This window comes from Rhipicephalus microplus, chromosome X (genome assembly GCF_043290135.1).
Source record: "Rhipicephalus microplus isolate Deutch F79 chromosome X, USDA_Rmic, whole genome shotgun sequence".
Classification (NCBI taxonomy): Eukaryota; Metazoa; Arthropoda; class Arachnida; order Ixodida; family Ixodidae; genus Rhipicephalus; species Rhipicephalus microplus.
This window is the reverse complement of record NC_134710.1, coordinates 328,183,117-328,194,361: the sequence shown is the minus strand read 5'-3', so window position 1 is coordinate 328,194,361 and position 11,245 is coordinate 328,183,117. Positions and strand designations below refer to the sequence as shown.

The following is an 11,245-nucleotide window of genomic DNA, read 5'->3' as shown; positions in this document are numbered from 1 at the left end:
ACAACATTTCCGCCTCCATCGGAAATGCAGCCACCGAAGCCGGCATTCGAACCCGCGCCCTGCGGGTCAGCAGCCGAGTACCTTAGCCACTAGACCACCGCGGCGGGGCACAGCGCGTAGTTCATACGCTTCCGTACGTACTTGGAGTCATTCAAGTAAGGTGCCAAAACGCTGTAAATTCCAAATGTTGCACAGCACCCAACTGAGAGACAGGAAGGTGAAGCGAACGAACTGTTACCAGCTCACAAACACATATTGCAGCCTTCTCGAGTGCTAGTTGTCATTGATCCACAGGCTGCGATCTCGCTCGATAAACACACCGAGGCACAGACTTTGCTACGCATCACCGTACACCAATACAGTGCCGCTGGTTCTCACACTGCTTAATATCACCGAAAAAGCAGAGGTAATCACAACACATCTAGTCGAACGCTGAAGTAACTCGAGCGAGAGGCGTTTGCTGAAATTCGCACCGACTGATACGCTGTTTACGACGCCATGTTGTTCTCGACAACTGCGCAGCACGTAAGAGAACACTGAGTAAGGAAAAACTGTAAAATAGCTCTTAGAAAATATTTGCGCATTTTTCACGGCATGGCTAAATTTGCTCTTATGTGCGAGGGGGATGATATGACGAACAGAACAGGCGTGCCAGATGAAAAAAGTGTTTTGGCAACGTCACGGAGTTAGCTGATGTTGAGAGTATTGTTTCAGAACCAATCACAAGCTGTCCATGTCGGCCAAGCCGTCATCTGCTTGGGTTTGTCGTCTGCTTCAATCAGAGCCTGCGACGGGGGATTCACTTTCGCAACACTATTATTGCCAGGTCAAGTGGTCGCTGCGTCCCACAAAATACATGCCAGTGGCTCGCTCTACCAATGAATGATATTCGTGTGCCAAATTAAACGGCTGGTAATTGTCGCAGGGACGAATTCAGCCAAGGTTTGCTCCAGAATCGTGAGAGTTTGCATACTTCCGGTGTTTTATAAAGTTACTAGCGTCATTTTATCCCGACTGCTTGCCATATTATCACGGTCCATATCAGTTTTTGAACTGTGAAGTTGAAAATTCTTAATTTGTTTGTAGTTCCATGCGTAATCACGCACACCCATAATCAGCTTAGGTTTACAAAGTACGCGCCGTTCCAGATAATCCCAAAGTGTATCGACAGGTGTATTTCAGATATCGCACCCATTGGACAGTTAGAGCTGATATAAGTACACTACAGCACAAGCTTTATGAATGAAATGAAAAGACAAAAACTTTATTTCAGTCCTGCAGGACGCGCTTAGCGCGTAGTGGGCGTCTCCCACGTAGGGACCGACAGAGAGTACTTGGCAGCCGCATCTTGGGCCTGCTGGACGGCCTATTGCTGGTCGGCGAGAAGTGAGCTCCAGAGGGACCTCTCCCACTTGTTTGAGGAAGAGCTGGGAGGAGTTTTTATACACTACCAGAGCATGTGTGTGAGTGTCGCCGTGCGTCCACATGATGGGCATGAACCACTCACTGAAAAGTTCCTCTCATTTTTATTTCCAATAGCGTGCAATGACTGTGCTCCCATTAACCTCTTTGTTGGTAATTTCCAGCAATGAGGCAAGTATCTCGAGTCGTAGTTTCTATTGGATGACGTGGGGCGCAACACAACAGCATAACAAATAAGGTTGATCCTATGCCGTGACGCGTTCGAATGCACCGACCATTCACGTAGCACATTGGTTTTCATCCAACCACAAACTTTTGCAAGCATAATTTTACGCCATTGATGCCCAATAGGATTCTTCAATTACTGCGACTTCGAACTTATTGGACGACGGTGGTTGTCAATACCAGCCACTGCATACAAGGAAAACAATACCCAAAACTCAAAGCGCCGAAAGAAATAAAAACGCACCAGCATTCATCAAGCAGCTCTTCATGGGCATGATTATTTATTATCTATTATTTATTTGATTTGCATACACAGATAGACAAAGACACAGAGGAAAAAGGGAGAGAGCAACCTAGCAACTACCACCTGGAGGGGCACAACACCTGCTCACTCTTTCGGGAGGAGGAAAGAAACAAAAGAAACAAAGTTTAGAGGGAAGAAAAAAGGAGAGAAGATGAGGAAGGAAAAAAATGGCGAAGACTTTGACGAGTATGAGTAAAAAACATAAATAAAATTAATGAAAAAAAGACGGTCTATAACGGTCTATAAACGGGTGGCCAGGTCCTTTGGTTCATAAATGTAAGGAGAGCTCGGTGGGCCTGGTCGTGTCGGGAAGCACTACCACTCGGAAAGAGGTAGTCGTCTAGAGTCGCGCACTTAAGTCTTAGGAATTTATATTCTTCAATCAGCAAAGACCACTGCGAATTAACTCAAATTCAGCCAGGGCACCAAAGTACACAACCACGGCTGCAGGTTCTAAATAGCCACATTGTTCCTAAGAGTGGTCCGGACCACGTACTTTTAGAATTTTCTCTTAGCCACGCTGATTTTACGCAAAATTTTGCTTCGTGAATCCACTTACGAGTACTTTTCGGTGACGTAAGCAAATATAGCAACTGCATCATCATCGCTGACATGTTCCCAGGCAGTCACAGCGTGCTTTATTGAAGCGGCCGATGTGACAACGATGGCCTTTTACGACGTTTTTTTCGTTTCGTAAATCAACCTACGCAACGAAATTTTTCTCGCAAAAGTGTTTTCGTGAGTGAGTTTTGTGAATCCGGCCCCAGGTATTTTTCCCAAATAGGCTTTACAATACGGAACACGACAATACACTATCACACAGCCTTTCTACACCCATGTGTGTATTACGCGTACTGAAGATTGTGCTACTGCTTTCTCGAGTTCATATTCACTGTAGACTGAACTTTGACAAAGTACGAAATGAACTGCAGCCATGGAGAGTAAATCCTAAAATAAAGCGAGCCACACTAGAGAGAAAAAGAAATTGACAACAACCTGATTGGAGCACTAAGTCATAAAAGAATTTATACAGATTGCTCAGAAAAAAGCTGCTCACTTGCGAAAAAGTTGAAATGTGGTCAGTTTTCTCTTTCTAAACATGTTTTTTCTACGAACTCCATGAACAGAGCAGAACTGATTTGCGCTTGAGTTTTTTTTTTTCGGGGAGAGCGGCTTGCGAGCGTAAGCAGCTGCATACTTCACATTCTTCCTGGACGTGGCTTGCAGTACAAAGAAATGCAAAAGAGCTTAGGGTTCCAGAATGAGTATTTTCAGGTGATGTGAACACCTTGACAATGCACAACAGCACTCTCAGGGCGTGGCGTCTGAAGGGGTTATTCAGCAGCAACAGTCCTTTTTTTTTATACTTCCTTTTTCTTATACACAGATATTTTTAGCCATTAAATATACAAAAAAAAACGGACGCGTTTCAAAGAACTGCCAAGCTGCAGACCACAGCTTTTATCCCTGAAAACCACTCCAAATGCATTCGAAAAATTAAAGAAAAATATAAAATAGTTAAGAGAGTGCCTACTCGTCGTTTTATGAGCGACCTATCTGAATTGCAATGCCGTTGTTCAACGATACCAAGGACCAAAAGTATTTGATGCTTTCTGCTTGCAGAACTAATGCAGTATTGTTTATCTCTCTCTCTCTGATCGATGCAAGTGGTTTATGCCTCCTAATTGTGCCTCCGCTTGGCTGATTATTCCGCATTTTCAATGTGTTTCAGCCTACATTATCCACGAGCATATGCATACCTCCAGTAAGCGGGAAGTCGTCTGATAATATTAGTGTTTTTTAAGTAACTGATTCTCTATCTAACCCAGACTTCTTAAATAATCCCCATCCTCCTCTCCGCCAAGAGCCCTCATTCCGTGGTTTTATATCGACTACACTCTTAGGCCGTGTGTGCGATGCAGGGGATGCAATGTCTAAGTCTCCGTTCCCCTATCTCCGTCAGGTGGCAAAACATACTATGAAACTCTTTTATTGCTTTTGCGATGGGTGAGAAGGCCACAAAAAAAGAAGCGCACGCAGGTGCAGTCTAGCCTGGCCATGGTATAGACGTCGGACTCTGCAGAGGCGGCACTGCAAAAAACGCTGCCACCAGCGCCCCTATCGACGCGCCGGCCATAAATGGGTAGTGCAAAGAGTCCGCAAGCGAAATTCCATAGTCCCTCCTCTTTCGTTTGTCTTGAGGCGCAGTTTCATGAAAATTGACGACCTGGCAAGCTTCTTTCAATCAAATCTCGCTTCAGAAAGCTCATTAAAACGAACTGCGGATACAATGCGAAATATGTTAAAGTAATTTCGGCATCCTGCAACTGCAATTCAAGTTTTGCGAGCATCGCATGAAATCGAGCCCGAGGTGAGCCCTTCGACGTGCTCTCTGTAACTTCTAAATGTGTTGAAATCGGGCACACGCATGATGCCAAGTTGATAAATATTATACACGAGCAATCTATCTTACTATCAGTGGTACGAAGTTTGCTTATTAAGGCATGATTATTCTGGCAATTTTCGACTTTGCAGTTGCATTTCCCGTCAATAACTCACTTTCTATGCATTGAACTGTCTTACTGACTTGCTAGAATATTCTTTTGATGGTGCTCATCCGTTTGTATATACTGCAATAGGGGATACTTGTGTGTTCACTTTATCGTAGTACAAGGAAAGAGAAAAAGGCAAGACCTCCGAATAGCTCCGGCAATCGTGGAGACCAACGGAAAGAAAAACTATACAGTGGTCGTCATCATTTTGCGATCAACCTGTATGCTATACTGGCTGGCATTTCTTAATTAAAGCCAGAACTAAGAGTCTTGGAAGCCCTACACTCGTCATTTTGTGTGGTGACAACGACTTCAGATTATTAGTGGTCGCGGCATGTGCGATGTGTATCGCGCGCATGGCCTGTCTACTGCTGTATGGTGCGCGGTCAGAGGCTCCGTTAAGCTCCATAATCAAAGTTGCCATGGTTCTCTGTCAAAGCAACTGAAAGTAATAACAGGATACCTACAGTATCATGCTTTCGTTTTTTAAACGGCTGTAGAGAATGCGAGTAATTCACTTACCCAACACGTTCGCAATGGCCCGTATCTATAACTCTTGCGTTCTGCTTTTCTAAAGCTGCGGAAGTCCGTGAAACTTGAGTAATTTAAGTTCGTGGCCATTCACAGCACAACACTAGCGTCGACCACGGTCTTTTGTTCTTGTAGAGCACCAAGCTGGGGCGTCTGCTCTTGTTTTCGGCGTCGTTCTGGCGAGTGAACCAGCAAGCATTTCACGGCAGTTCGGTGACGCGACCGACAAGCGGAGAGAAATTCGTCGCTCTTTTTCCAAGTGATCAATGCGCAAATACACCTGAGTTTTGGCTCAATCGTTGTTTAGTACGTTGTAGTTGTAGTGTAAACTGTGCAAGAAAGTTGAGCTTTGCACTACTCGAAACTGCGTTGACAGGTGGCACTGCGTGTCCGCAAAATTCCAGAGTCTGACGTCTATGGGGCTTAACTTCTACGCTTGCTTGCTAGGCGCGTTCTACAAGCTAAAGTAAAAATGGCGCGCAACGACTGGCCCGACGATGGATATCTATCGATGGGACGACGCAACATCAAGCCAGAAAAATGATTTAAGTGCCGTTGCTACGGCAAAAAACGTGGTGGCTGGCAATGAGGGAGTTTCCAAAACCTCTATTACCCATGTAACACAGGCAAAGCAAGCGCGGTTACGACCAACCACGGTTAACCGCGTTGAACCACGCTTAGCGCAAACCACGGTTCACCCATGTTACAAAGCGTGAAAGTAACCTCGGTTAAAATGACTAATGCTATCTGGCGTAGAACAAACCAACTGACGCTATAATAAACACAGCCAGTTCGTGTGTATATATGCCCTGAATACTTTCAACAACCAGGAAAAAGTGCCATCATATACGCCCCAAAGTATACTCATGTACATACTGGTAATTCTGGCTCAGTCTGTCTATATTCATCCTAACGTGTCCGCGAGGGAAAACACAGCATACGTTATCAAAATGTGATACCCGCGTTTATTGAATGGGAAATTCATATTTCCCGCAAATTATTCGTAGCTGCGGCAACGCATTTTTTTGGCTTGATGTTTCGTCGACCCATCGATAGGTACCCTCTATAGTCCGCGGAACAATGGTTGCATCGGCAGGCCAGCTGAACGATCGGCACACGGTGTTGTTACTTTGTATTGTACTTCATCTGGTCGATCACGATTCACCTGTGTTCTGACCTAACGACCTACCTTAGAACGTGTTGAAGCAATACATTTTTGCAGACTAGTTGGTTCATACTTGAAAAATTGATTTGCTGCACAAACTTGAAGGAAATCATTTTTTCAACGTAGAACGTGTTTTAAGGTTAGGGTCTCCCACTCAATTTTACTGATGACGCAAAGTACAGATGGCTACTTTGCCATAGTTTTCTCGCGACAATTGACGCACGTGAGATACTTTTGAAGCTGGTCGGACATCTCGGCACAGCGTGGCGCATTAAAAGCAAGTTTGTTTGTTTTGGCGCAGCTCGGCGCAACAAATGGGAAATGTATCAAATTGGTGCAATAGGTGCTACAGTTGCACTCCTCCTGCGTCCCTCCCTCTCACACAGGTGCACGCCTAAGATTACTCGCCCTTCCTATATACATCCCGCCGATGACAAGGGAAAAATCGTGGTGAAGAAAGAGGACACCGTCAACTTTTGTTTTTGAAAGGAAATAATTGACTTTATGAGTGTAAACGTTTCGCGCTCATGTATAGCCACGCCAGTACTTCCACGTTGTGGCCTCACTTGAAAATCGAACATGGCTACATCGCATTCGTCAAGGACGAGCAGTGCCACACCACGTCGTCGAGCTGCAAGTAGCGCCTCACGTGAGCCCAGCAGTGCTCGTCTAGGGCGTCCAGCTGTGCGCGGCCATCGTCACGTGGCCGACACGTGACACGTGCCTTGACGACACCGGCCAGTCGCATGAACGTGTGCATGCCTTCGATGCCTCGCAAGCGCTGTCGCACGGTGACTGCGGCGTCGGCTTCGGAGATGGACGCTACTTTGGACAGCTCTGCCATGAGGGCGGGGTGCCGGTGCACTCGGTCCAAAGCGGCAGCACAGGGTCTGTTGTGAAATAAAACGAAATATGTTTTAGCTATGCACCTGTGGGAAAATGCTTGCTGTATTGATTGCGTCAAAATATCTTCACCGGCATAACATCCCAGTGCTAACTAAAAGCCCAGGCGAATGTTTATGCTGTCGCGGGGTAATAAACATGTCACTTTTTTAGGTATTACACCGGCCGTGAGCTCAACATCTACAGGTTCAATCATTGATATGTGGTGTTTAACGTCCCAAAACCACCATATGATTATGAGACGCCGCAGTAGAGGGCTCCAGAAATTTCAACAACCTGGGGTTCGTTAACGCGCACTCAAATCTGAGCATGCAGGCCTACAGTATTTTCGCCTCCATCTAAAATACAGCCACGACAGCCAGGATTCGATTCCTATAGAGCTGCGGGTTAGCAGACGAGAACACCACCGACAGGTTATGATTCCGATTAAATTCTATTAACCTTCTCTGCAGCTGGATATAAAACACGCTCTGAAAATTTCTTTGTTAATTATGCACGACTTAATCACTTGCACGTCCTCAATGCATTGTTATACCTCTATTTTAATTGATAAGATTACCCTACAGCTAATTTTTATTATGACACGATCACTGACGCAGGAAAGCCTTGAAAGGCTGCTGGCTAGATACGACTACAATTCTATGAAGCATGACTAAGAAAAAATTGTACTTCGACTGAAGAAAGGTATGGGTAATCACACACTGTTGGGCGAGACTCCTGTCATATGACATGATTGCGATTTCATAACCATATCCTTACGTTGACGAAATCATTGCGTGCCACTGTGTACTCACGTGTCACACCGCCTGCAGTGCAAGAATTGGGCAGCTCGTGCCACATAGCCAGAGTTCCGACGTGCGACGTCGAGCGTGATAGCGAGCCGGTGAGCTTGACTCGGCGAGCAAGGAAACTCCAACCCCACGTCCACGTGGCACAACGCATAGTTCTCGAAGATGACAGAGTGCACGCCTCGAAAAAAGCTGTCGCGTGCCGATGAGAGCCAGTCACACAAACGGAGCTTTCGGATCGTCTTGCTTCGTGCTACAGTTTGGCCTAGACATTCGACGCCTTCACAGTGGTCCTCCACGTGAATTCCTAGACCCAGATCAATGATGCTCCCGTTGCGCAGCAGTGACTGCGAGAGAGCTGGCCACCAATCGTGCGATTCGGTCGGAAAGCTACTCCCTCTGAGCTCTAATTGGAGCGTTTGAAGAGTGCACGCCACCGATACGAACTCAACGAGAAGCCAGCACAACTCCTTTTCCCACTGTTTTATTACTAGGTGCAAAAATGTCAGCGGGGCAAATGTGGAGAGCTGTTGATAAAGTGGCAGCGCCTTACAATTGTCCGTGGCCCTCACATACGCAAACAAATGGGAGTAATTCTTGCAGTTTGCTAGCGGAATGCTATCACCGGTATAATAGTCTACGAAGGTGACTTTCCCTTCACAACCTACTTCTTCAACCTTGTTCGCGATTTCGGCCAGGCGATCGCGGTCGGTTTTGTCCGTAACAAGAGTTGCCATCTTTAGGCTGCCATGTTGTGACAAAACATGAAAGAATTGTTCCCAATACTCACTTCTCCAGACGCTCAAGCTCAAGGTCAAATTTTCGAGCGTGCCATTGTTCGAGATTGCATCTAGCCAGGAGGCGGTATCAGTGAAATCTATGAGACCGAGCAGGTCGGTGATAGGATAACCAAGAAAGCAGGAGCAATGCCACAGCTTTAAGTTTCGCAACACTTTGCTCTGCGCAAGCATTCTGGCTCCCCACTTTACGTTTTCACTATCCAAACTGAGCTCATGCGCTTCCAGACTGCTGACCGTCCCATTCTTGAGCATGCCTTGAAATATCCATTTCATGGCATCACCGTTATCTTCATAGGGAATTCCACACACTTTCAAGTGTTTGAGTACGTTTGTACCACTCATAAATTCAAAGAACAATTCAGGCTGTGCAATAATTGCAGGGGAACTTAGCGTCAAATCTCGCAACATGGAGTTGACCTTGAGTGCTTTTAGCAGGAGCCCATGTTCCTTCTTTTTTATGAATGGTGCGGTGAAATTCAGCACGGTTAACGTCTCAGACGCACGAAGAAGGTCCGAAATCATCTCTGGAAACGAGGAATCAGGTGAGAAGGCTGCATAGTGCAGTTCCTCGAGGTGCTTCATCGACAGGAGTACTTCGCGAATTCGCTCTCTTTTCACTGGCAAAGGACCAACAAAGGTCAAAGATTTTACGGAATCATTTCCGCTTAGCATGCAGCAAATTACGGTGCTGCACCAATAGGCCATTACCGGATCGCCAATGTAGTCTGGAATCTGGACGGACGCCACGCAGCGATGCATTTTCAGGAGCCAATACAGGATAGCAGCAGCCTGACGTATTTGGTTTTCTTCGGGCCGCACATGACAAATGTTGCGGACGTGCACGAGTCCCAGTTCCCTCCCCTCTCCAGGCAACTCGCGCAGCTCCAACTCAAGCCAGCAGAGAATTTCGTTCCATTTAGTAATGCTGGCAACAATCTGGCACCTTGTGTAGGTGGAGGCCGTGCAGGGCATGCGATGATTGACCAGACTTCTCGAGAAGCCGCCCCTGAAACTTTCCTGGTGAACCAACAGGTCGCCGAGTCCATCAGTGCAATCATCATTTCCCGGAGGTGCTGCCGCTTCACTCTCCATAGAGTCCATTTTGTCTGCGCAAAAAAGGAAAAAAGTAGAGTTAGCACAAACATACACGGTGACATTAAGTACTCTCTCCATCACTTTTTAACTTAACCCCATCGAGCATCTGTACCGGCAGCCAAGTCTATCGTGCAAGAAAGGCCGTTATTTCTGTGTATCTTTGCCATTCGACTGAATTAGGAGGCTAAGAGGGTGAGGACGATTATTCCCACGAGCACATGCACACAAAAGAGTTTCTTTTGCAACTTTGTTTGATGATATTCGCTGACAAATGTGACCACTACGCACAGTAGTTGTGACGGACGGTGTAGTGGCGCAATTTGCAAAAACAATAACATTACTTCAAATGCCCACTTCAAATAGTCGAACACACGACATATTGCGAACCATATTTACTGGAGCTTAATAGAGAGCCAATACTATGAGCGAATCATTCTGAACAACACAACAACGTAAGACATTGCCCAGTACCTACTTAAGCTGTCATCCGTAATGCGCAACGCCAATGCTACGACCACCCACCGACACCACAGATCCGACAGCACACATTAGTTACTGGCTCATTGTCACAGCAAGTACGTTTCCCTCATTAGTCAATCGTCCTAATTTTGCGTGGAAGTTCTCTAATATACTATTGTGAAAGAAGCTAACTTAACCCCCGAATTCAGAGATGTTACTTGACTCGTACTTGACTCGTTTTTGACTCAAGACAGTCTTGCTGGTCGCCACAAATCGTTCTCGAACTTGCGGACGACTTGAAGGCCACTTGGCTCGGTCGAAGTCAGGACAAGTTTCAAGTCAGCTGCGGGGCTAGCTTGAAAGCGACTTCATGCGTTATTCCAACATGGCCACCTCTCAAATGGACGTTCTGTGGAGGGTGGCCGCTTTTCAGTTTAATTGCTTCGCCACTAGCGTAGCATTTTCTGAGGTGCGCGGCCTGCCGAAGATTATTGGACCCGCTTTACGTGACCGAGGAAATCCGATGGAGTTTTACGACGAGCAACAATTTCCACGCTTGGTACAGATTCACGAAGAACACCGTGGGGCAGCTGCCGGTTATGTTGCCGCTCCATGAAAGTGGCGACAACCGAAGACAGCCCGTGCTTCCAGTGTTACAGCTACTGATGGCTCTCAGGTTTCACGGCGCTGGCACATTCCAACCAGTCACCGGAAATCTCGCCCGCATTCCGTAGTCGACAGTGTGCCGTGCAGTCGGAAAAGTTACGCTACTCATCGCAAAGCACCTGTACGCGATGCTGGTGCGCTTTCCGCAGCCGGCGGCACTTTCTATAGTTATGCGGGGCTTTTATGAAGAGGCTGAGTTCCCTGGCGTTACAGGTCGTGTCGACTACACACACGTGCGTATTAATAGCCCCGGGGTCGACGACGCTGAAGTGTTCCGTAACCGCAAAGGCTATTTCTGTTTTTCTATAACACGACGACATTTTCCGTCTCTTTCG

The 11,245-nt window shown here is 46.5% G+C and overlaps 1 protein-coding gene across 1 annotated transcript; it reads right to left on the bottom strand.

The window, feature by feature from the left end:
* Positions 1-6,727: 6,727 nt before the first annotated feature.
* LOC142777245 (uncharacterized) lies at positions 6,728-9,790 on the bottom strand. Its single transcript, XM_075881571.1, has 2 exons — positions 7,897-9,790; positions 6,728-7,089 (listed from the first exon to the last, which is right to left on the bottom strand). The coding sequence occupies exons 1-2, from the start codon at positions 9,780-9,782 to the stop codon at positions 6,783-6,785; spliced, it is 2,193 nt and encodes a 730-aa protein (XP_075737686.1). The 5' UTR covers positions 9,783-9,790; the 3' UTR covers positions 6,728-6,782.
* Between the last annotated feature and the right edge of the window lie 1,455 nt (positions 9,791-11,245).